At 43.2% G+C, this 26,027-nt stretch overlaps 2 protein-coding genes across 2 annotated transcripts in view; one reads left to right on the top strand and one right to left on the bottom strand.

Annotated features, from left to right (window-relative positions):
• The window catches only part of LOC123509242 (zinc finger protein 585A-like), a 38,198-nt gene extending 26,248 nt beyond the window's left edge, over positions 1-11,950 (bottom strand). Inside the window, exons 1-7 of the mRNA XM_045263440.1 lie at positions 11,782-11,950; positions 11,348-11,572; positions 11,066-11,174; positions 10,777-10,936; positions 8,808-9,106; positions 7,872-7,936; positions 2,564-3,102 (exon numbers count right to left, since the gene is read on the bottom strand). Coding sequence (XP_045119375.1) covers positions 2,564-3,102; positions 7,872-7,936; positions 8,808-9,106; positions 10,777-10,936; positions 11,066-11,174; positions 11,348-11,572; positions 11,782-11,950 — 1,566 coding nt within the window. The remainder of the gene's footprint in view (positions 1-2,563; positions 3,103-7,871; positions 7,937-8,807; positions 9,107-10,776; positions 10,937-11,065; positions 11,175-11,347; positions 11,573-11,781) is intronic.
• Positions 11,951-16,553: 4,603 nt separating this feature from the next.
• Positions 16,554-25,567, top strand: LOC123509138 (cleavage stimulation factor subunit 2-like). Its single transcript, XM_045263307.1, is given in 12 exon segments — positions 16,554-16,691; positions 18,669-18,747; positions 19,094-19,263; positions 19,706-19,923; positions 20,162-20,206; positions 20,208-20,451; positions 21,217-21,373; positions 22,026-22,055; positions 23,432-23,557; positions 23,752-23,954; positions 24,301-24,422; positions 25,351-25,567. Coding segments are annotated over 12 exon segments (1,560 nt in total). The 5' UTR covers positions 16,554-16,642; the 3' UTR covers positions 25,468-25,567.
• Positions 25,568-26,027: the final 460 nt, after the last annotated feature.

Below are 26,027 nucleotides of genomic sequence, written 5' to 3' on the forward strand. Positions count from 1 at the left end.
CTAGAAATAGTCGCTGTGTGTGTGTGTGTGTGTGTGTGTGTGTGTGTGTGTGAGACAAACTACAGGAGTTTCATACATAGTGCAAAGCAGACTGACGACGTGGGTCAGTCTGGTGTGGGGACGCTCACCCCCATTACCCCCTCGTCAGTCCGCTTGCTTTCCCGACTACCCAGTCCTAGTGGAGACGTATCCTGACCCATGGTCCTTTTCTCATTTTGTCCTTGCGCTGCACCTTCCTGTCACTGTGTGTGTTTTCTTGAGGAGGTTCCTTGTTCCTTGTGTGGCTTTGGTCTGGCACCAAGGTTGTTACTTGCCACATTTCTTCTCTTTGATGGCTGATCCTCTGCTGCACTTTGTCTTTCCAAGGTGGCTCAGAGCAGATCCTCCTGTGTCTGTTTCCTTCTCTCTTCCTACACTCAGGGTGAGCCTAGTTTGTACTTGTACAAGCCCCAGTGTGGCTCAGGATGTGTGTGTGTGTGTGTGTGTGTGTGTGTGTGTGTGTGTGTGTGTGTGTGTGTGTGTGTGTGTGTGTGTGTGTCAAGATTATCGTGTGTGTGTGTGTCAAGATTACCTGCCACTTGTTCATTTTCTTCTCTTTCCTCCAGAAGGTCTCCTCCCAGTGTGGGTCAGGATGTGTGTATCAAGACTACTTTTGTATGTAAATCTCTTCCCACACTCCAGGCACTGGAACTTTCTCTCCCCAGTGTGGGTCAGGATGTGTGCGTTAAGGGTACCTTTCCGGGTAAATCTTTTCCCACACTCCAGGCACTGGAACTTTCTCTCTCCAGTGTGGGTCAGGATGTGCCTGTCAAGATCACCTTTCTGGGTAAATCTTTTCCCACACTCCAGGCACTGGAACTTTCTCTCTCCAGTGTGGGTCAGGATGTGCCTGTCAAGATCACCTTTCATGGTAAATCTTTTCCCACACTCCAGGCACTGGAACCTTCTCTCCCCAGTGTGGGTCAGGATGTGTTTGTCAAGATTACCTTTCCGGGTAAATCTTTTCCCACACTCCAGGCACTGGAACTTTCTCTCCCCAGTGTGGATCAGGATGTGCCTGTCAAGATCACCTTTCTGGGTAAATCTTTTCCCACACTCCAGGCACTGGAACTTTCTCTCTCCAGTGTGGGTCAGGATGTGCCTGTCAAGATCACCTTTCATGGTAAATCTTTTCCCACACTCCAGGCACTGGAACCTTCTCTCCCCAGTGTGGGTCAGGATGTGTGTGTCAAGATTACCTTTCCGGTAAATCTTTTCCCACACTCAGGCACTGGAACTTTCTCTCCCCAGTGTGGATCAGGATGTGCCTGTCAAGATCACCTTTCTGGGTAAATCTTTTCCCACACTCCAGGCACTGGAACTTTCTCTCTCCAGTGTGGGTCAGGATGTGCCTGTCAAGATCACCTTTCATGGTAAATCTTTTCCCACACTCCAGGCACTGGAACCTTCTCTCCCCAGTGTGGGTCAGGATGTGTGTGTCAAGATTACCTTTCCGGGTAAATCTTTTCCCACACTCCAGGCACTGGAACTTTCTCTCCCCAGTGTGGATCAGGATGTGCCTGTCAAGATCACCTTTCTGGGTAAATCTTTTCCCACACTCCAGGCACTGGAACTTTCTCTCCCCAGTGTGGGTCAGGATGTGCCTGTTAAGGGCACCTTTCAGGGTAAATCTTTTCTCACACTCCAGGCACTGGAACTTTCTCTCCCCAGTGTGGGTCAGGATGTGTGTGTCAAGGGCACCTTTCCGGGTAAATCTTTTCCCACACTCCAGGCACTGGAACTTTCTGTCCTCAGTGTCGGTCAGGATGTGCCTGTCAAGGTCACTTTTCTGGGTAAATCTTTTCCCACACTCCAGGCACTGGAACTTTCTGTCCTCAGTGTGGGTCAGGATGTGCCTGTCACGATCACCATTCAGGGTAAATCTTTTCCCACAATCCAGGCACTGGAACTTTCTCTCCCCAGTGTGGGTCAGGATGTGTGCGTCAAGATTACCTTTGTGGGTAAATCTTTTCCCACACTCCAGGCACTGGAACTTTCTCTCCCCAGTGTGGGTCAGGATGTGTCTGTTAAGATCACCTTTCTGGGTAAATCTTTTCCCACACTCCCGGCACTGGAACTTTCTCTCCCCAGTGTGGGTCAGGATGTGCCTGTCAAGGTCACCTTTCAGGGTAAATCTTTTCTTACACTCCAGGCACTGGAACTTTCTCTTCCCAGTGTGGGTCAGGATATGTTGGTTAAGATTACCTTTCTGAGTAAATCTTTTCCCACACTCCAGGCACTGGAACTTTCTCTCCCCAGTGTGGATCAGGATGTGCCTGTCACGATCACCTTTCAGGGTAAATCTTTTCCCACACTCCAGGCACTGGAACTTTCTCTCCCCAGTGTGGGTCAGGATGTGTCTGTTAAGATTACTTTTGTGGGTAAATCTTTTCCCACACTCCAGGCACTGGAACATTCTCTCCCCAGTGTGGGTCAGAATGTGTCTGTTAAGATCACCTTTCCGGATAAATCTTTTCCCACACTCCAAGCACTGGAACTTTCTCTCCCCAGTGTGGGTCAGGATGTGTGTGTCAAGGGTACCTTTCCCAGTAAATCTTTTCCCACACTCCAGGCACTGGAACTTTCTCTCCCCAGTGTGGGTCAGGATGTGTTGGTTAAGATTACTTTTGTGGGTAAATCTTTTCCCACACTCCAGGCACTGGAACGTTCTCTCCCCAGTGTGGGTCAGGATGTGTGAGGCAACACCACTCTTGTTTGCAAATGTCTTCCCGCAGTGGTCAGAAGTGTAGGTCCTGCCGCCAGTGTGTTCAGTGGGGCCACTCTTGCCTCTCAGCCTTGTCTTGCCGGCATGGGAGAGGACGTGACTGGCAATGGCAGCCTTGGTGGAGCACACTTTCCCGCAGTGGTCACAAGTGTAGGTCCTCACGCCTGGGGTTGCCCTCTGCTCCTGGCTGTTTATCCTCCTCCTCCTGCTGCTGCTGCTGCCTGGCCTCACACCATCCATTGCAACACTGCTCCTTGCTGTGGCTGGTCCTGCAGGAACCCCTGGGCTGCACCAAGGATGCACAGAGGGAGTCCCGTCGCTGGATGCCGACCTGGCACCTGTAATAGAGGAGGCTGTCACCACACAGCCAGCGAGGGGCTTCCTGCCTCAGCCTCGGCCTGACACACACACACACACACACACACACACACACACACACACACACACACACACACACACACACACACACACACAGATGGTTGGGCTGATGGAATATATCTGGATTTAAAAAAGGCCTTTGATAAGGTACCACACCAGAGACTGATCTGGAAACTTGAAATGGTAGGAGGAGTGCATGGCAGTTTACTAAAATGGATGGAAGACTTTTTGGTAGGAAGAGAAATGAGAACAATAATTAAGGACAGACCATCAGAATGGGGATTGGTGGAGAGTGGAGTTCCACAGGGATCAGTGTTGGCACCAGTAATGTTCGCAATCTACATAAATGACATGGTGGATGGGGTGTCCAGTTATGTGAGCCTATTTGCAGACGATGCAAAATTGTTAGAAAAGTGAGATGTGACAAAGATTGCGAACTACTCCAGGAAGACTTGGACAGAATATGGAAATGGAGCTGTACATGGCAAATGGAGTTCAACACGACAAAATGCAAGAAAATAGAGTTTGGCAAGAGTGAAAGAAGAATCAGGAGTATGTACAAGATAGGAAATGAAGACATAAAACCAGTCATGAAGAAAAGACCTTGGGGTGACAATTACCAATGACCTATCGCCAGAGAGACATATAAACAAAATAATTGGAGAAGTATTGAACTTATTGAGGAACATAAGAGTGGCGTCAGATATCTAGATGAAGAAATGATGAAGAAAATAATTACTGCAATGATAAGACCGAGGCTTGAATATGCAACAATACAGTGGGCTCCGAACTTAAAGAAACACATAAGGAAACTAGAGAAAGTACAGAGGGCTGCAACAAAATGGTGCCTGACTTAAGAGATTTGACTTATGAAGACAGACTGAAAAGAATGCAACTTCCAACCCTGGAAAACAGAAGAGAAAGGGGAGACCTGATAGCAATATACAGAGTGATGATTGGCATGGAAAAATGGATAGGGAAGATCTGTGTATGTGGAATGGAAGAATGTCGAGAGGGCATGGGAAAAACTAAAATGGCCACTTATAGGAGAGATGTGAAAAAATATAGCTTCCCTCATAGAAGGGTGGAAGCATGGAATAGTTTAGACGTGGAAGTGGTCAACGCAAGGAATATTCATGATTTTAAGAAAAAGCTGGACATTAATAGATATGGAGACGGGACAACACGAGCATAGCTCTTTTCCCGTATGTTACAATTAGGTAAATACAATTAGGTAAATACATGATGATGACAATGTTGGTGAGGGAGGAGGAGAATTTGAAGGCTTTGATACGATGAAAATATGACAAGCAAAATGATAGGAGTCCTCAAGAAAAAAGAAAATTTAGTAAGAGAAATCGCGGGAAAAAAGATGAGTGTAATTATTTTTGGACTGAAAGAAAAAAATGTTAAATATAGACCAAGAAGGGAAAAAGACGAAATGAAAACAGTAAAAGACCTACTAAAACATCTGAATGACGAGGATAGACAGAACTTAGAAGAGGAAGTAGAAGAAATCCATAGAATGGGACCATATCAAGAAGGAACAGTGAGACCAATTAAGATATTACTAAAATCACAAGCAGCAGCAGAAGAAGTACTATATAGAAAAACGAAACTCAGAGAAACAGAAGGTTGCAAAGATATATATATAAAGAAAAATAGAAACGAGGAGGAAAGGAAGAGACACAATGAACTGGTGGCAGAAGCAAGAGAAAAAATAATGAAAGGTCAGAGGAGGAGAAGGCATTTTTGGAGAATTATAGGAGACAGGATAAGGAAATGGTATATAAAAGAGAAAGAAGAGAAAAGAATGGAGCAAGTTTAACTAAAATGATAAGAACAAGAGATTAAAAATGATGTATACAAACATAGATGGGATTTTATCTAGTAAATTAGAATTAAGAGATTACATAAAGAAAGAAGAACCAGATATTGTATGCCTGGTGGAAACAAAGTTAAATGAGGCAATAAAAATAGACATAGATAAAAGGTATAATATATGGAGGAGAGACAGAGTGGGTAAAGGAGGAGGAGGAGTCATGATGATGTTAAGGAAGGAGATAGTGGTAAATCAAGTGGAGTTTGGGGAAGGAAAATCAGAAATACTGTATGTTAAGATGCATATTAACAAAAGGAGTTAACAATCATTGGAACATATGTGCCACCAAAACAAACTCATGGACTAACCAAGAATATAGAGACATGATAGATGACACAATAAGGAGTCTTACAAGAATCATTAAGGAAAGGAGAAAAGTGATATTGGTAGGAGATTTCAACTGTAAGGAGGTAGACTGGGAAAATTATGAAAGTGGTATGGGGAAGATGCCTGGGAGATAGATTCCTGAACCTAATGATAGATAATTTGATGGTCCAAAGAGTAAAGGAAAACACAAGATTCAGAGGAAACGATGAGCCGGCAAGATTAGACCTAGTTTTACAAGGGATATACCAATTAACGATGATATAAGATACAAGTGCCCATTGGGAAAGAGTGACCATGTAATATTAGAGATGGATATAGAAGAAGGAAAGGAAGATAGAGATGAATCATACAAAGGAGACCGATTAAATTACAGAAAGGCTGATATTGAGAATCTCAAGAACTATTTTAAAACGTAAACTGGGAGGAGATGGAAAACTCATTAACGGTTCAAGAGAAATATAACTTATTTTTGGAAATATACAAAACTGGGGTCAGGAATATGTTCCAAATATAGACCTAAAGAAGAAGGAAAGAAAGATTGGTTTAATGCAAGATGTGCTAGGGCAAAGGAGAAACGAGATGGAGCATGGAAAAGGTGGAGAAGAAACAGAAATCCAGAAAATAAGGAAAACTTCAAAACAGCAAGAAATGAATATGCTAAGGTGAGAAAGGAAGAAGAAAAGAACTATGAAAAGGACATTGTCGAAAAATGTAAGGAACAACCAAAATTGTTCTACAGATTCATAAATGGAAAAATAAGACAAAAAGAAACAATAGAAAGGTTAAAAGGAGAAAACGGAATGGTGGAAGACCCAAAAGTATGGCAGAACTGTTAAATAGTAAATTTCATGAGGTCTTTACTAAGGAATCCAAATTTGAAAGACCACAGGGTAATAGAGACTGTCTATATGAAAGAGATTAAAGTAACCAAGCTTGAAATAAAAAGTTGATGACGGAATTGGATGAGGAAAAGGCAATGGGACCGGATGAAGTCTCAGGCAGAATACTGAAAGAATGTAGGGAAGAACTAGCAAGTCCAATATACAACATCATAAAATGCTCAATAGAAAATGGAACAGTGCCAGTGGAGTGGAAAAGAGCTGAGGTGGTTCCCATATATAAGAGCGGAAGGAAGGAAGAACCTTTAAATTACAGGGCGGTATCACTAACTAGTGTAATATGCAAGATGTGTGAAAAAGTAATAAAGAAGCAATGGATCGAGTTTCTTGAAGACAACAAAATATTATCAAATAGCCAATTTGGTTTTAGAAAAGGTCGGTCATGTGTGACAAATTTATTGAGTTTCTACTCTAGAATAGTTGATAAAGTACAAGAGAGAGAGAGGGATGGGTTGACTGTATTTATTTAGATCTAAAAAAGGCTTTTGATAAAGTGCCACATGAAAGATTACTATGGAAGTTAGAGGAGAAGGGTGGCTTAAAAGGAAGCACATTGAGATGGATGAAGAATTACTTAAGGGGGAGAGAAATAAGGACGATAGTTAAAGATATGAAGTCCAAGTGGAGAACAGTAGACAGCGGAGTGCCACAGGGGTCAGTATTGGCACCAATACTTTTTCTCGTATATATAAATGACATGCCAGAGGGAGTGAACAGCTACATAAATCTGTTTGCGGACGATGCGAAACTGTGCAGAGTCATTAAACAAAAAGAGGATTGTGAAATACTACAGGAAGACTTAAACAAGATCTGGAAATGGAGCAAAAAATGGGAGATGGAATTCAATGTGGACAAAAGCCATGTCATGGAAATGGGAAAAGTGAAAGACGACCAGTGGGAATCTATAAGATGGGAGATGGAGTAGAACTAGAAAAGTAAAAAGGAAAAGGACTTGGGAGTGACAATGGAAGAAAATAATCAACCGGTTAGCCATATTGATAGAATTTTCAGAGAGACGTATAATTTGCTAAGGAATATTGGAGTAGCATTTCACTATATGGACAAGGAAATGATGAAGAAATTGATAAGTACTAAAATAAGACCTAGATTGGAATATGCAGGAGTTGTGTGGACTCCCCATAAAAAGAAACACATAAGAAAATTAGAGACTACAAAAAATGGCTACAAGAATGGTTCCAGAATTTAAAGGGATGGCATATGAGGAGAGACTAAAGGCAATGGATCTACCAACCTTGGAGCAGAGAAGAGAGAGGGATCTGATACAAGTTTATAAATTGATTAACGGAATGGATGAAGTGGATAATGAGAAACTGATCCTGAGAGAAGAATATGACTTTAGAAGCACAAGATCGCATAGTAAGAAACTAAGGAAGGGACGATGTCTGAGAGATGTTAAAAATTTAGTTTCCGCAAAGATGTGTTGAGACTTGGGACAGTTTGAGTGAGGAAGTGGTATCAGCAAAGAGTGTACATAGTTTTAAAGAAAAATTGGATAAGTGTAGATATGGAGACGGGACCACACGAGCATAAAGCCCAGGCCCTGTAAAACTACAACTAGGTAAATACAACTAGGTAAATACACACACACACACACACACACACACTGTCACATCTGTCAGCTCCAAAATCACCACAGTGGCCAGGCTGTCAGCAAATGGTGTGCTCCTAAACCACCACAGTGGCCAGGCTGTCAGCTAATGGTGTGCTCCTAAACCAGCACAGTGGCCAGGCTGTCAGCTAATGGTGTACTCCTAAACCACCACAGTGGCCAGGCTGTCAGCTAATGGTGTGCTCCTTAAGACATGCAAGGGTGACGGATGCAATAAGTTGGTGTCTTCAGACCAGACTGGTGTAGGCCGTCGTCTGGTCTGGTCTGGTCTCGGGTGTCAGGCAACAATGCCCACTCTGTCATTAGTACCCTGGTTATGGTGAGGTCAGGTCATGCTGGGTTAGGTGGTGCTCAGTTAGAATGTGTTCCTAACGAGGTACAAACAACAATTTCTGAACATTTTGCTGACAGGTTTCTGGTGTTTTATTGATTGATTTGTTTATTTACAAATGAAACAAGGGGCAGAAGGATTAGCCACCCACCAGAGGCTTTACTTGTCGTTTTTAGTGTTAGTTTGGTTGGAAGATGCAACTGAGACTGGTGAGGAAGAAGAGTGACCTCACCAAGGCAAGAAAACAACAAAGTTCTGGTCAGGTCACGCTAACACTGCTACCTCTACAAACAACGGCACTCTCTCAAGGTACATGTCCCGCCTGCCCTCCTTCATTCCCAGCTCCACCTTCGCAGCTCCTCCACCCAGCTGTTTTGACGCCACATACAAGAAGCCACGCTCTTGGTCAGCAAGAGAGAGAGAGAGAGAGAGAGAGAGAGAGAGAGAGAGAGAGAGAGAGAGAGAGAGAGAGAGAGAGAGAGAATAAATGGTGCAAGAGGGATTAAAACAGGATATAAATAATATACAGCGGGCGGGACGTGTATATTAGGATACTGCCCAACTACCTACTACTAAAACGATCCCGCACTGCTCACCTGCTGGGCTCACTGCTTCCTTGGGGGCTTGTGCTGTGGCGGTATCCGCAGGTCAAGGCCTCCCTGCTGGTTGACTTGCTGGCTGGTGGGAGCCCCACACAAGGATGGCTGGCGGGCGGGCGTTCCACACAAAGCAGGCTGGCTGGGTGGTGGGCGGGCGGGCGCCCCACACAAAGCTGGCTGGCTGGCTGGAGGCTGGGCTTGACTTGCCAGGCTTGCCCCACAGTGCGGCCCGCTTGGTTCACACACTCCGTGTGCTGCAGTGCCTCCTGCTGCTGCTGCACGTCTCCACTCTCCACCTACAGAGGATCCTGACGGTGGCGTGGCAGGCTCAGGGGTCAGGGGTCAGGGTGGGCAGTGTCTTGCCGGGCTGGTGGTCACTGGTCACTGGTCACAACAGGGTCCAGGCACCACGCCGCCCAAACCCGCGCCACTACCACACCGCCGCTCACCACCAGTCACCACTGCTGAGGAGTGAGGACGGCCAAGCCGCCAAGGCCATGTGGCGCCCACGCCGCGCCGCCCCGCGGCCTTTCTGGCGCGGGACTTTGAAAAGCAGGAGGCAGTGGAGGATGGATCAGTGGAGAGTGGAGGAGTGACTCACTATATCTAGTCACTCCACTGAGAGGGAAATGGTTTGCGATCACACCACATTCACACACACACGATTGGAAGGCATTGCCAGATAACATTGCCACACTCACAGCGCCATGCACCCCACACTGCATGGCCACTTTTAACACCACCTGCTGTGGCTACACCTGCTACATGCAGTGCCTATCTATAGCTACGATAGACACAGTCTACATGTATGGGCTGTGGTGACAAGTCGGCTAAAAATAGTCACCAAGTTAATTGCAGTCGCATGAGATGTAGTCAGGGCTGAGTCAAAAGGGAACTTTAAAAGAACATTAGATAAGTTCATGGATGGGATGATACATGGAATTAGGAAGCTTTAAACACACAGGGACTGCCACGTGTAGGCCTGGCGGCCTCGTGCACCTTATTCTCCCCTCCTTAGGTTCTTAATTATGATGTAACGACCAAGTCGCAAAGTCAATGTCGCGCCGGGAATAAAGAGAGAAAGAAAAAAAAAAAATACTGCCTTTTAAGGCTGTTTTTACCGTCAGGGGGAAAAGTTCACATGGTTTCTGTGTTATCGGAAGGAAGGAAGGAGCGAAGGATTACAATGCAACATTTATCCAATATTTCAAACTTGAGAGTACCTCAATTCTACTTGCACACTCCCACACGATATGGACATTAATTCTCACTATCCTTCACTTTTTTAGGTAAATAATGCAAAGTCCAGGTTTGTTATGGTAGTGCAGGCAGAGAAAGGAATGACTGGCGCTATTCCATGTAAAAGTTTGAGTGAGAAATGATTGCAATCAATAAATGAGTGGGCAAAGTAGTAGGAGGAAAAGCAGTCAGCATGGCTGTGACTAGTGGCATTAGACAGAGGTGCACACTGCACACTGCACTGTTTGCATTATTCACTTGTGTTGTAATGGACCAAAGACAAGAGGAAGGGGGTTACCCAGATGAAAATTTCAAATGAAGCGCTTTATTCTATGCAGATGACGGCTTACTCATGACAAGGACAGAGGAAGAAATGTGCAGGATGAGATACATTAACTCACCTAAGCAACCACACAGGCCTCACAATAAATACAGACAAGAGTAACATCATCACTTTTAATAAGAAGCAACACCCACAACACACACACACAAAACTAACACAACAAACAAAATAAAATATCTAGGAATAACACTCACTGATAACAAAAACTGCTTCAACACACACAAAGATAATTCCATTCAAAAAGCTAAAAAAATGGTCAAATTGAACATTCCCAGTAAGAGCACAAAGCTGCAATAAAATGCTCATTGGCAAAACATTGTGCTGCCCACAACCTTATATGGATCAATATTTTGGCTTACACCAAGGAAGAAATGATGAAATTACACAGGATACAAAATTCAGGATACAGGGCAGTCCTCGGAGCTCCCAGGCACACCCAAGTCCCAGTACTAGAGGAGAGCTAGGATCCAGTACTACGGAGACTAGAATTGCTGAAGCTACAATGATGGCCTGAGTTGTTTTTAGATTTGTTCTCATTCTGCTCCTAAGGCATGAGAACCGGCGCTTTAGAATACCAAAAGCCCTTTCTATGGTGTTCCTAGTTTTAATGTGACTTGCATTGTAATGTTGTTCTTTAGGGCCATTATGGGACAACAGTGGGGTCAACAGGTACCTTCTATTGGCATAGCCACTATCACCCAAGAGATGACCTGGGAGGCGGCCATCATGTAATTCATCACGAATTACACTATTTTCAAAGATTCTAGCATCATGAACACTGCCTGCCCACCCAGCAACAATATTATAAAATTTTAGGTCAGATCCGCAAATGGCCTGAATGTTTAATGAAAAATATCCTTTCCTACACCTGAATATCTCTGAGTCATTAGATGTAGGTTTTACAATGGGTACATGGGTACAGTACAGTCTATGCAACCAATGACACCAGGCATACCAGCAATTGCATAAAAATCTTCCTTCACTTTTGGCAGATCAGTGGCATTAGGGATTATTATGTACTGGTGTACAAGGCCTGCTATTGCCAGGGCAACTCTGGCCAGGCATTGACTGACTACTGTTTGTGAGACATCATAGCAGTCAGCAACAACTACCTGGTGACTTCCGTTACCCATAGCTGCCAGAGCCAGCAGGACTTGGTAGTATGGTGGCACACGACAACCTGGAATAAGAAAACATAAATATACATAGATTTAACTTTGGGGAGTAATAGAAGAGATGGCAGTGGTGTTATCAGGATGAAATAAAGGAGGGAAAGATGTCAAGAGAGTATTTGTGAATGCAATCTTGTGTGTTTTTGTTGAAAATATTTGTGATGTTAATATAGTTTGGTAAACTTTAGCTGCTGCTGATGATGATGTACCATATTACTGAAGTGTTTGAGTTGATCGATGGTTTCGTCGCGGGACTTCTTGGCTTGTTCAAATTGTACAGTTTGCCTTTTTAGATCTTGTACTTCATCCTGGGTAAATTCAAGGCTTCTTTGTAATTCCCGGATAGCATCTTCGTAAGAGGTGAGTTTGTCGTTGATGTTCTTCATGAATATCTCTAGCGTTCCCTTGAATGCTGGGTTTGGCTTGGTGAAATATATTTTAAAGACGTATCCATGGCTTAGTAGGGCGTTACGACACTACAGCAGAATTTGTGTACGACCTTTCAGCGTGAAGGCTCGAGCAAGAGAGAGAGAGAGAGAGAGAGAGAGAGAGAGAGAGAGAGAGAGAGAAAGGGGGTAGGGAGGTAAAGTGAAGTAGAAATAGTAGTAACAGCAGCAGCAGCAGTAGTAGTAGTAGTAGTAGTAGTAGTAGTAGTAGTAGTAGTAGTAGTAGCATTAGTAGTAGTAGTAGTAGTACTAGAGCAGCATCAGCAGCAGTAATAGTAATAGTAGTAGTAGTAGTAGCAGTACGATAACAGTAGCAGTAGTAGTAGTAGTAGTAGTAGTAGTAGTAGTAGTAGCAGTAGTAGTAGTAGCAAAACAACAACAGCAGTAGCAGCAGCAGTAATGGTAATAGTAATAGTAGCAGTGGAATAACAGTAGCAGTAACAGTAGTAGTAGAAGTAGCAGTAGTAGTAGTAATAATAGCAGTAACAGTAGCAGTAGTAGTAGTAGTAGTAGTAGCAGCAGGACACTCACAAATACAGGAGGGGAGAGGTGTGTTCCCTCGCTGATTCACACACTCCACTGACCCTCCATCAAACACAATCCTGTCACCTCTGCATTCAATCTCACTTACTCTTCCTGCGTCCTTGATCCCATCCTTCCCGGTGTCGAGGATCAGGTCCCAACACTCCCACCACCAGTCTGGAGAGAGAGAGAGAGAGAGAGAGAGAGAGAGAGAGAGAGAGAGAGGTTAAAAAAAAATGTTGTTTGATCTTAGTTTAGCCTTAAAGTTTTCCCGTTTTCTTTGACTCTTTTTTTTCAGAATTACTCAAAAGACACTCTTAGAACCCCAATAACTTCACTGGAACCTCTTAAAAACTATCGAACCTTCAAAACACCTTTAAAAACTCCAATAACTTCCCAATAACCTCTTTAAAAACACTAGAACCTTCAAAAACACAATTGAAAACCCCAAGAACATCAGAACCTCTTTAAAAGCACCAGAACCTTCAAAAACACCCCTGAAAACCCCAATAACTCCCATTCAGCCTGTTTAAACTATTAGAACCTTAGAAATAGTAGTAGTAGTAGTAGTAGTAGTAGTAGTAGTAGTAGTAGTAGTAGTAGTAGTGAAAGAAAACGGGATAAGGTTGCCTACTTACCTCCCTGAGAAGCGATTTCTGTGACTGAGATGAAGATACTGAGAGAAAATTTAGATTGAAGAGAATTTTGCCATCTCTCTCTCTCTCTCTCTCTCTCTCTCTCTCTCTCTTTGTTCTTTATTGTTGTTGTTGTTGTTCTACTACTACTACTACTACAGTACTACTATTACTACTACTACTACTACTACTATCGAAGATCTAATCAGCATAATTTATTAAAAGCAAAAAAAAAAAAAAAAATCAATTGAAAGATAAAGAAATCTACATTGCACTTCTTTCTACACACGCCTGGTAGCTCAGTGGTTAGAGCGCTGGCTTCACAAGCCAGAGGACCGGGGTTCGATTCCCCGGCCAGGTGGAGATATTTGGGTGTGTCTCCTTTCACGCGTAGCCCCTGTTCACTGTTCACTGTTCAGTGTTGAGGTAGCAGTGAGTAGGTAGGGGATGTAAATCGAGGAGTTGTGCCCTTGTTGTCCCGGTGTGTGGTGTGTGCCTGGTCTCAGGCCTAGCACAAGATCGGAAATAATGAGCTCTCACCTCGCTCCGTAGGGTAATGTCTGGCTGGCTCCTCACACACTGCACCACAGCAAACAACAGTGAAACACACACAGAGAGAGAGAGAGAGAACACAGAGAGACAGACAGACACACACACACAGTGTGTGTGTGTGCATATTTGTCAATAGTTTCTTCGTAGCATCAAGTTTAAGCACCATGAAGCATCACAACTCCATTAATGAAGGTAAGAGTGCAGTGGTGGTGGCGGGGCGGGGCGGGGCAGCCTCACAGCTTGGCCCTAACACTTCTCCTCGCCCTGCTGCCCCCTCCCCCCCCAAGGCTGTACTGTGAGGTGTGAGTGGTTCTGTGGGCAGTGTTTGATGTGATTGGTTTGTTTGTTTAGCTGTGGTGGTGGAAACAGTGGGAAAGACAGGCGTATACTGAAAGGTAAACAAACAGTCAGGTTAGCGGGAGGCACGGCGTCCCTATTTCAGGCATTACTGGCTTCATTTCTCACTCACTGTAAGCCACACATGGCTCAGAGTGAAGCCACCTGCCCATCATTGTATCACATCACGTCATATAGAGTAGACAATAGTAGACATGGCCTTATTTTGGTGAATTAAGAGGCAAGATGGCCGCCCCGCCAGCCAGCCTGTCTTGGCCTCGTAGCTCCGCCCACCCGCTGCTTCAAAGACGTTTTCCAATCTTTTCCTAACTCCATTATTCGGTGTTTGTATTATGTTTTTATGGTTCCTATAAATACTGCGTTGTGTTTGAAGAGTGTTCCGCGCCAGAGTTCGGTAAATATGTGGCGTTTAGTGGTGTTTTATGGCGTGTATAAATGTCTTTTCAACGGTCTAAATTTTCCATCTATTTTGAGTTTATTTATTTGAAGGTGTAAGTGGGCCTTTATGGTGGCAAAGAGTCGTCTGTGCTGTTTTAGGCGTGAAATCAACCCATTGAGTCAAATATGTGGACTTTGAAATGGTGTTTGGTCCCGTTAAACGTAAGTTTTATATTTTGTATTTGATTTAATTACGTTTTTGGTTGACGGTCTAACTCGGTGTCCAATGCCTTAAAAGAAAGGTCAGACTGTGTCAAGTGTGTTAAAATACTCGCCAAGTGAAAATGGCTGGACTTGACAAGAGTTTTTGATGAGTTTGGATTTGAATGGTTTTGTTTGACATAAATAAGTTTGATTGGTTCACTTCTGGTTCTAGCTAACTGTTGGACGCCTGAGAAGAGAGTTTATATTGTCTAATATTTTTCAAAAGAAATATAAAGTGGAAATGGGTGGACGTTTTTGAGTTTCATGAGTGCAAATGATTTTATAATTTATAATATAGTTAATTTACACAATTCTTTCAAACTAGTTAGGCAGGAGATGTTTTTATGTTGTGGATGTTAGTTAAAGTTTGTACACAGTCGTAAAATGTCAAGCATTCGGCCGTGGCTTCGTTTTTTCTATGGGTCAATTTTCAAATTATTTACGTAATTTAGACGAGTCTCCGCTGGTCCCGCGCATTCTGTGACGTCACAGCTCAGGTGGTGACTCATCATGGCCTTGGGCTGGCGTCCCTCCCTCCCAGCCGCCCAGTTCGTCAGTGTTTTGCCTAATATCTAGTGATTTCTGCGTGTTTGCGTGTGTTTCTAGGCTCTGGTGTGTAGATAATAATGGTAGAAGGAAGAAGAAAGGAGAAATAAAGGAGGAGGAGGAGGAAGGAAGGAGAAAAAGAGGTGGAAGTGGAGGACCAGCCAAGGCTGCCAAGCCACTTTCTCAATATTTTGTCTAATATCTTGTGTTTTCTGAGTGTTGTGATGTGTTTCTAGGCTCAGGCGTGTAGATGGAAGCAACAGAAGGAAGAAAAAAGCGAAACAGAGGAGGACGAAGAATAAGGAGGGAGAAAGAGAAGCAGAAGAGGAGGAGGATCCAAGCCACAACATTTAGGTAAGTCACCCTTGTAATCTTGCCGTTCTTTATAATACTTTTTGGGTATATTTGTGTATTTGAAGTGTGTGTGGCAGTGTTGCAGGGTGTTTTGGGTGTTACAAGTGTGTTTTAGGCAGGTTTTGTGTGTGTTGGATGTTTTTAGGCATATTTTACGTATCTTGAGTGTGGTGTGGTGTGTGTGAGTGTTTGGGTGTATGAGAAAAAGTATTGGCGCCAATACTGACCCCTGTGGCACTCCGCTGTCTACTGCTCTCCACTTGGACTTCAATCTTTAAATACTGTGTGTTTGTTTGTGTGTGTGTGTGTGTGTGTGTGTGTGTGTGTGTGTGTGTGTGTGTGTGTGACTGATTAATGTGTTATATTTACTTGTTCTGTATTATTTATTCCAGCAATGTTACATAAGTATTATTACTTATTGTTTGGGTGTTGTCACTGTGCCTCTTCTGGTTCAAAGTACATTTTTCACAAGTATACGCTCTTCAGTGTCAAAATATTGTCATGTAAAGTGTGTTTAGTGTTCTGTTACCCTTGATAAGCATTTAAATGTGCGAAAATAGTTTTATGACATTACTAAAAGGGGGACAGTGTAAGTTATATTAGTCAGTCTTAGAAATTTGCCGTTTTCTTTCATCACCAATGTTGACTAATTATATTTCTACAATCTTTTCGAAGTTTGTGGGAATAATAATATTTTTAAATTGTCATTAATTCATAGTGCAAGTAAAAAAAGAAAAAGAACTCCATACGATTATACTGAAATTAGTTAGAGCCGAAATGTTAGTAAACCCTAAACTCCTGAATATACCTAAAATACCAAAATAAAAGAGACAATTTAACTCGATAAAAATATAAAAAGCAAAATATTCCTAAAAAGAAAAAAAAACGAGCGTAATAAAAAAAGTTACCGAAATTGAAAAAAACCGAAGTAGGCGTCCTCTCGCGGCTTCCTTTCCGTGAGCAAGGCGGCACTTGGAGCAATATTATTAATTTTTCAGCGTGGTTGCCTTCCTGAGCCGGCAAGATGAGTGAGACCAGTGCCGTGGTGGAGAAATCCCTGCGGTCTGTGTTTGGTGAGTGCGACAAGGTGGTGGGGAGAGAAATAAGGCAAATATAAGATTAAAATAAGGGACTGTTTACATCGGTTTGAGTGTTTGGTGTGGTGCAGTCTCTGACGAGACAGCCAGACCTCACCCTACGGGGCGAGCTCAGAGCTCATTATTTCCGATCTTGGGATAGGCCTGAGACCAGGCACACACCGGGACAACAAGGGCACAACTCCCGTACCTACTCACTGCTACCTCAACACTGAACACTGAACAGTGAACAGGGCTACACGTCAAAGGAGACACACACAAATATCTCCACCCGGCCGGGGAATCGAACCCCGGTCCTCTGGCTTGTGAAGCCAGCGCTCTAACCACTCAGCTACTGGGTGTGTGTGTGTGTTTACCTAGTTGTAGTTTTACATTATGCTGGTGTGGCCCCGTCTCCATATCTACACTTATCCAATTTCTCTTTAAAAGTATGCACACTTGTTGGTGACACCACTTCTTCACTCAAACTGTTCCACGTCTCAACAATCTTTGCGGGAAACTATATTTTTTAACATCTCTCAGACATCTTCCCTTCCTCAGCTTCTTACTATGCAATCTTGTGCTTCTAGTGTCATATTCTTCTCTCAGGATCAGTTTCTCATTATCCGCTTGGTCCATTCCGTTGATCCATTTATAAACTTGTATCAGATCCCCTCTCTCTCTCTCTCTCTCTCTGTTCCAGGGTTGGTAGATCCATAGCCTTTAGTCTCATTCCTTCAAATTCTGGAACCATTCTTGTAGCCATTTTTTGTAGTCTCTCCAGCTTCCTTATGTGTTTCTATTTATGAGGGGTCCACACTACTCCTGCATATTACAATCTGGGTCTTATTATAGTACTTATCAATTTCTTCATCATTTCTTTGTCCATGTAGTGAAATGCTACTCCAATATTCCTTAGCAAATTATACGTCTCTGAAAATTCTATCAATATGGCTTACTGGTTGATTGTTTTCTTCCATTGTCACTCCTAAGTCCTTTTCCTTTTTGACTTTCTCCAGTTCTACTCCATCTCCCATCTTATAGATTCCCACAGGTCGTCTTTCACTCTTTCCCATTTCCATGACATGGCTTTTGTCCACATTGAATTCCATCTCCCACTTTTTGCTCCATTCCCAGATCTTATTTAGGTCTTCTTGCAGTATTTCACAATCCTCTTTTTGCTTTATAACTCTGCACAGTTTTGCATCGTCCACAAACAGATTTATGTAGCTGTTCACTCCTTCTGGCATGTCATTTATATACATGAGGAAAAGTATTGGTGCCAATACTGACCTCTGTGGCACTCCGCTTTCTACTGCTCTCCACTTGGACTTCATATCTTTAACTACCGTCCTTATTTCTCTCCCCCTCAAATCATTTTCCATCCATCTCAAAGTGCTTCCTTTTAAACCACCCTTCTCTAACTTCCACAGTAATCTTGCATGTGGCACTTTGTCAAACGCCTTTTTTAAATCCAAATAAATACAGTCAACCCATCGTGTGTCCATCTATCTGTGTGTATGTGTGTGTGTGTGTCCGTCTGTCAGTCTGTCTTGTGTTTATATCATTAAGTGTCAAGATTATATTAGTAGTTACAATTAGGTGAAGTAATTTGTGTGTAATTGATTAAGGGTAATCACAGAACTACCTTGTAAATATTCAAATAATGATTCTTCAATATAACTCGCAGGTGTAATATTAGTACTATCACCACCACCACCTTCACTGTCTCTAAACACCCTCTCCCCCTTACCTAACCTCTCTCTCTCTCTCTCTCTCTTTAAACACCCCGTCAAAAAAAAAAAAAAAATATATAGAAATACTTGAGCTATGAACTTTTAGGAACTTTTAGGACGTAGTGGTGAAAAATGTCTTAAAATGATGTAATATTGACTCTCTCTCTCTCTCTCTCTCTCTCTCTCTCTCTCTCTCTCTCTCTCTCTCTCTCTCTCTCTCTCTCTCTCTCTCTTACAGTGGGAAACATTCCGTATGAGGCGACAGAAGAGAAATTAAGAGATATATTTAGTCAAGTTGGCCCAGTGCTGTCGTTCAAGTAAGTTTCTCCTCCTCCTCCTCCTCCTCCTCCTCCTCCTCCTCCTCCTCCTCCTCCTCCTCCTCCTCCTCCTCTGCTTCCTCTTTTAATCCTTCATCTCCTTATTTTTCTCTGTTTTAAATCTTGTCTCTCTCTCTCTCTCTCTCTCTCTCTCTCTCTCTCTCTCTCTCTCTCTCTCTCTCTCTCTCTCTCTCTCTCTCCCAGCCTCTCCCAGTATCTCTCAGCATCACTCAGTCCCTCCCAGGCATCACCCAGCCTCTCTCAGCATCACTCAGTCCCTCCCAGCCTCTCTCAGCATCACCCAGCATCTCCCATTCTCTCCCTCACACCCTCCCACTCCCCCCAGGCTTATGTATGATCGAGAAAGTGGGAAACCGAAGGGGTATGGTTTCTGCGAGTACAAGGACCAGGAAACAGCTCTCTCGGCAATGAGGAACTTAAATGGATATGAGATTGGAGGGCGACCTTTGAGAGTTGACAACGCTTGCACTGAGAAGTCAAGGATGGAGATGCAGAGTGAGTAGTAGTGGTAGTAGTAGTAGTAGTAGTAGTAGTAGTGGTTGTAGTAGTATATGTCACTTTTGTTTTTATGGAGAATTTGATCTTAATAGTATTTGTTCCCCCGTGGACTTCAGAACACTGTGGCTTCTCCTCCAATCCACCTCAAAAACCCCTTTAAATCCTCCTAAATTACCCCCAAACTCTCCAAAACACCCCAAAACACATTCAAAACCTCTTAGTCTACCTCAAAACCCCTTCAAAACCTCTTAAACTATCCCAATTCACCCCAATTGTCCATAAAACACCCCAAAAACACCCCTAACACCACAAAAACACCCAAAACACCCCAAACACCCCAAAACATGCCAAACACCCCAAAAACACCCTCACTCCACCCAAAACACCCTGCAAAATGTCCCAATCCACCCCAGCACTTTACCACTCCACCTTCCGTCAGGTTTAATGATGGGTCCGGTAGTGGAGTCGCCCTACGGAGCAGAAGTGGAGCCGAACAAGGCCCCGGAAGCGATCAGCAATGCCGTCGCCTCTCTCCCGCCGGAGCAGATGTATGAACTGATGCGGCAGATGAAGCTGTGTGTGAAGAACAACCCGCAGGAGGCTCGGACCATGCTCATGAACAATCCGCAGCTGGCATATGCTTTGTTGCAGGCGCAGGTAATAGGGGGGGGCGTTTGGGGGTTATATTAGGTATGGGGGTGATTTTAATGGTTTTCTCTCTCTCTCTCTCTCTTTTTTATTTATTTATTTATTTATTTTGAAGGTGTAGGTATAGGGGCATTTGTGGGGGTTAGGTATGGTATGGGGGTGATATTAATTATTCTCTCTCTCTCTCTCTCTCTCTCTCTCTCTCTCTCTCTCTCTCTCTCTCTCTCTCTCTCTCTTCCATCCGCAGGTTGTGATGCGAATAATTGACCCCAAAACAGCCGTACAGATCCTTCCACGGGGCACGGGAAGGCATGGACGCTATCCTCCCCACCACCGGGACCGCCCCCCCTCCTACCATCCTACCCACCCCATCGCAGGCCCCCAGCTAAGCGGGGGCCCCCATACCCCCACCGACATCAGGACCCCCTCCCCCGTCGAACCTCCCCACCAGGTACCCTCCTCCCATGGCTGCTGGGCCGGGGAGCTTCCAGGGACCACCGCCTGGGCCGCCACCCCCTCGTGGACCCCCATTCCAAGGTTTTATATTTATTTATTTATTTATTTGATTTTTTCATTTTCAAAAGATCGTACCAGACCTTAAAACACCACAAAACACCATAAAACACAACAGAACACCTTTAATACACCTCAAAACACCCTTTAAACACCACAAAACACCCCAAAACACCTCAAATCTTCCTTAAAACCCCACAAAACACCCCTTAAAACACCACAAAACACCACAAAACACCTCAAATCCCTCACTTAAAACACCACAAAACACCCTTAAAACCCCACAAAACACCCTTAAAACACCACAAAACACCCAAAACACCACAAAAACACCTTTAAACAAAACACCACAAAACAACACAAAACACTGTAGAAACACTTTAAAATGACCTCCAACTAGAATGTAACATCCCTAAACACTTCAAAATCTCTCTATATCACCCTAAAAGCACTCCAGATCACCCTAAATCACCTTAAAATATACCAAACCAATCTAAAACCCTTAAAATATCCAAAATCACTCCCAAAATATGCTAAAAATATCCCAAAACCCTTAGAATAACCCTAATCACTCCAAAACACCCCAAATCACCCTTAAAACACCCAAAATCACCCTAAAATATGATATTAATAGCCCCAAACCCTAAAAACACCCTAAAACACCCCAAAATATACCAGATCACCCAAAACACCCTTAAAACACCAAAATCACCCTAAAATATGCTAAATATGTCCCAAAACCCTTAAAACACCCTAAAACACCCTTAATCACCCTTGTTTTGCTTTCAGGGGGTGATTTTGACATGAGGCAGTTGGGGGTTGGCCCGCGTGGCCCCCCTCCCTCCGGCAATGACCAGGACATGAGGCTGCCTCCCCCTGGCATGGGTGGACCCCCTCCCCCACATGAGAACTATGGGAGTGGACCTCACCATGACTATGACAACAGGTGTGTGTGTGTGTGTGTGTGTGTGTGTGTGTGTGTGTGTGTGTGTGTGTGTGTGTTTAACCTAACCTTATCTTGTCAATCTATTTACACCGGGACAGTGAGGCCACAACCCCTTCAGTTACACCCCGTACCTATTTACTGCTGCCTCAACACACCCCACACATTAACACACTCCACACACCGGGACAGTGAGGCCACAACCCCTCCAGTTACACCCTGTACCTATTTACTGCTGCCTCAACACACCCTACAGTCCTACACATTAACACACCACAACACACTCCACACACCGAGACAGTGAGGCCACAACCCCTCCAGTTACACCCCGTACCTATTTACTGCTGCCTCAACACACCCTACACATTAACAGCTGTGCCCATTTTCTTTGCCACACCCGGGACTCGAACCCAGGCCCTCTTGGTTGTGAGCCGAGTATGCTAACCACTACACTATGCTGTGTGTGTGTGTGTGTGTGTGTGTGTGTGTGTGTGTGTGTGTGTGTGTGTGTGTGTGTGTGTGTGTTTTGATGTGTTTATATTTGACTAACTTATTCTTCATTCTCTCTCTCTCTCTCTCTCTCTCTCTCTCTCTCTCTCTCTCTCTCTCTCTCTCTCTCTCTCTCTCTCTCTCTCTCTCTCTCTCTCTCTCTCAGGCAAGCCAAGGAAACAGAAGGAAACGATCGGTAGGAGTTAAGAAAATTTATTATTATTATTATTATTATCATTATTATTCATCATTTCTCGTATTTATTCATTTATTCTTTTCTCTCGCACCATTTCACCATTCCCACACTAATTAGACCACTAGTTTGCCCACCTTAGATTAAATTACACGATTTCTTGTATTTTTATTAATTCATTTGCTTATTTGTTGCATATTTGTATTTATTTGTCTTTTAAATGTGAAAAATATCTTTGAAAACCACAATACTGTCCACTACAACTGCTTAGGGATCACTAGAACCTCTTTAAGAACTACTAGAACCTTGAAAACCCCAATAACTTCCACTACAACCCCTTAAAAGCTACTAGAACCTTGAAAACCCCACTAGAACCCCTTAAAAGCTACTAGAACCTTGAAAACCACAATAACTTCCACTAGAACCCCTTAAAAGCTACTAGAACCTTGAAAACCCCAATAACTTCCACTAGAACCCTTAAAAGCTACTTGAACCTTGAAAACCACAATAACTTCCACTAGAACTCCTTAAAAGCTACTAGAACCTTGAAAAACATCCTTGAAAACCTCAGTAACTTCCACTAGAACCCTTAGAAACCATTAGAACACCTTAAGAACTATTAGAACCCTGAAAACACCATTGAAAACCCCTATAACATCTACTAGAACCCTTTAAAAACTGCCAAATATATACTAGAAAACTTGTTTAACCCCTTCAGTACTGGGACACATTTTTACCTTGAGATTTGTGTACCATTAGACCATTTTATTGACATTAGGAAGGGTGTATGGAGGGCAGAAGATTAATGGCCACAGTCTTCACTATTTTAACCCCTTCAGTACTGGGACACATTTTTACCTTGAGATTTGTGTACCATTAGACCATTTTATTGACATTAGGAAGGGTGTATGGAGGGCACAAGATTAATGGCCACAGTCTTCACTATTTTAACCCCTTCAGTACTGGGACACATTTTTACCTTGAGATTTGTGTACCATTAGACCATTTTATTAACATTAGGAAGGGTGTATGGAGGGCAGAAGATTAATGGCCACAGTCTTCACTATTTTAATCCCCCACATGAGTTTGTGAAGCTGTACAAAATCACCAAATAGTCACCACAAGGAATAGGGAAACACCACCTAGTACTGAACGGGTTAAACACACACACACACACACACACACACACACACACCTTTGAAAACCACACTAACTTCTACTAGAACCTTTAAAAAAACCACTTGAACCCTCAAATATACTAGAAAACTTGCCCACACACACACACACACACACACACACACACACACACACACACACACACACACACACACACACACACACACACCTCAAGTTTCCATCCACTTCTCTCTTCCACGCAGATTCCAGCGCGATCCACGGGGGGAGTTTGTGGACCAGAGGGGGGAGCAGAGGTTCAGGGAGCCCCCCCCACCCCCTCGCGACTCCAGGGACACCTTCCCCCCCAGGACCGACCCCAGAGATGTCAGGTAATGATGGTGGTGGTGGTGGTGGTGATGATGATGATGATGATGATGATGATGATGATGGATGCCTAACCTAACCTAGCCTAACTACTACTACTACTACTACTACTACTACTACTACTACTACTACTACTACTACTACTACTACTACTACTACCACCACCACCACCATCCCCCCTTAACCTAACCTCCCCCAGGGACAGAGACCGCGACCGCAGCTACAGGGACAGCCGGGGGTCAGGGGGCGACGGGGGGGGTCGTGAGGCATCCAGGGACCCACGGGGCAGCGACAGGGACTACAGGAGCAACCCCGCCCCCGCCCCAGCCCCGCCAGCCCAAGAGAGCCGTGATCCCAGAGCTTCAAGGGCCTCCTACCCCCAGGACAAAGATTTCCGCAGTGGTGAGAGAGAGAGAGAGAGAGAGAGAGAGTAAAAATATGTTGTTTATTAATGTTAAGATAAATTATGTTTTTTAAGGTAATTTATGAATGTGAGAGAGAGAGAGAGAGAGAGTAGAAATATGTTGTTTATTAATGTTAAGACAAATTATGTTTTTTAAGGTAATTTTTGAAGGTGAGAGAGAGAGAAAGAGAGAGAGTAAAATTATGTTGTCTATCAATGTTAAGATAAATTATGTTTTTAAGGTAATTTTTGAAGGTGAGAGAGAGAGAGAGAGAGAGAGAGAGAGCATTAGTATATTAATTTTATCTGTCTGTCTACTCATCTATTTCCCATCCACCCCTACAGGTACCAGCGCCCCCCTCCCTCCTATGGGCGGCCCGACTCAGGCCCCCCCAAGAGGTGTGCCAGCCCCCCCCAGCACCTCCTCCTCCCTACCCACCAGTCTGGCCGGGCAGGATCAAGAGAAGGTGAGGTTAGGTTAGGTTAGGTTAGATTAGATTAATTAATTTATTTGTTTTTTGGTTCCATTGACAGATTAACCTGATTTTGACCTTCTCAACAGCAAAAACACTGCTGTGGATTAATTTTCTAATCTCTGTGAACTTGACAAACTGTGGCCACTTAACCTACATTTTTAAAAGCCTCTTGTTTGAGTGACACAGATTTTAAGGGTAGTTTGATGGTTTTAGTGACAGATTAATATGATTTCGACCTTCCCAACAGCAAAAACACAGCAAAAACACTCACACAAACCAAGCTTTTCATATCTAAAGCTTGAAAACTACTGTGGCCACTTAACCTACATTTTTAAAAGCCTCTTGTTTGAGTGACACAGGATTTTAAGGGTAGTTTGATGGTTCTAGTGACAGATTAACATGATTTCTGCCTTATATACAGCAAAAACACTCACACAAACCAAGCTTTTCATATCTAAAGCTTGACAAACTGTGGCCACGTAACCTATATTGTTAAAAGCCTCTTGTTTGAGTGACACAGATTTTTAAGGGTAGTTTGATGGTTCTAGTGACAGATTAACCTAATTTCTGCCTTATATACAGCAAAAACACTCACACAAACTAAGCTTTTCATATCTAAAGCTTCAAAACTGTGGCCACTTAACCTACATTTTTAAAAGCCTCTTGTTTGAGTGACACAGGATTTTTAAGGCTAGTTTGATGGTTCTAGTGGCAGATTAACATGATTTCTGCCTTATATACAGCAAAAACACTCACACAAACCAAGCTTTTCATATCTAAAGCTTGACAAACTGTTGCCACTTAACCTACATTTTTAAAAGCCTCTTGTTTGAGTGACACAGGATTTTAAGGGTAATTTAATGGTTCTATTGGCAGATTAACCCCCATTAACACACCCCATTATCTCACCCCACAACAGGCCAGCCTCATCATGCAAGTTCTACAGCTTTCCGACGAACAGATTAAGATGCTGCCCCCAGAACAGCGTGCCTCAATCCTGCAGCTGAAGGAGCAGATACAGCGTTCACAGCATTGAACGGGGTAGTGGTGGTGGTGGTGGTGGTGGTGGTGGTGGTAGGCAGTAGCAGACTTGTTGTACTGTTGTGTGGAGAGAGAGAGAGAGAGAGAGAGAGAGAGAGAGAGTTTTGGTTTAGTAATATGTAAGAGAGAGAGACTAATTTGTAACATCTTAAAGAGAGAGAGAGAGAGTTTGTCTTTTTTTATAATTCTCTCTCTCTCTCTCTCTCTCTCTCTCTCTCTCTCTCTCTCTCTCAAGAAAAAAAAATAATTGTAATAAATGTAATAATAATAATTGTAATAAAATGTGTTTAGATTATTAGTAAGATGTCAGATTGTTATTACTATTATTATTATTATTATTATTTTTACTATTATTATTATTATTATCATCATCATTATTATTATTATTATTATTATTATTATTATTATTATTATTATTATTATTACCACCACCATTGCAAACAAATATATAATCACTTTTATTTATTTTTTCTCTATATACAAACAAGCACCTCTTGATTTACGCGATGGCTGTGTTCCGAGAGACATGGCGTATTTCAAAATTAGCATAAAACA

The sequence above is a fragment of the Portunus trituberculatus genome, chromosome 26 (genome assembly GCF_017591435.1).
Source record: "Portunus trituberculatus isolate SZX2019 chromosome 26, ASM1759143v1, whole genome shotgun sequence".
NCBI classification, from domain to species: domain Eukaryota; kingdom Metazoa; phylum Arthropoda; class Malacostraca; order Decapoda; family Portunidae; genus Portunus; species Portunus trituberculatus.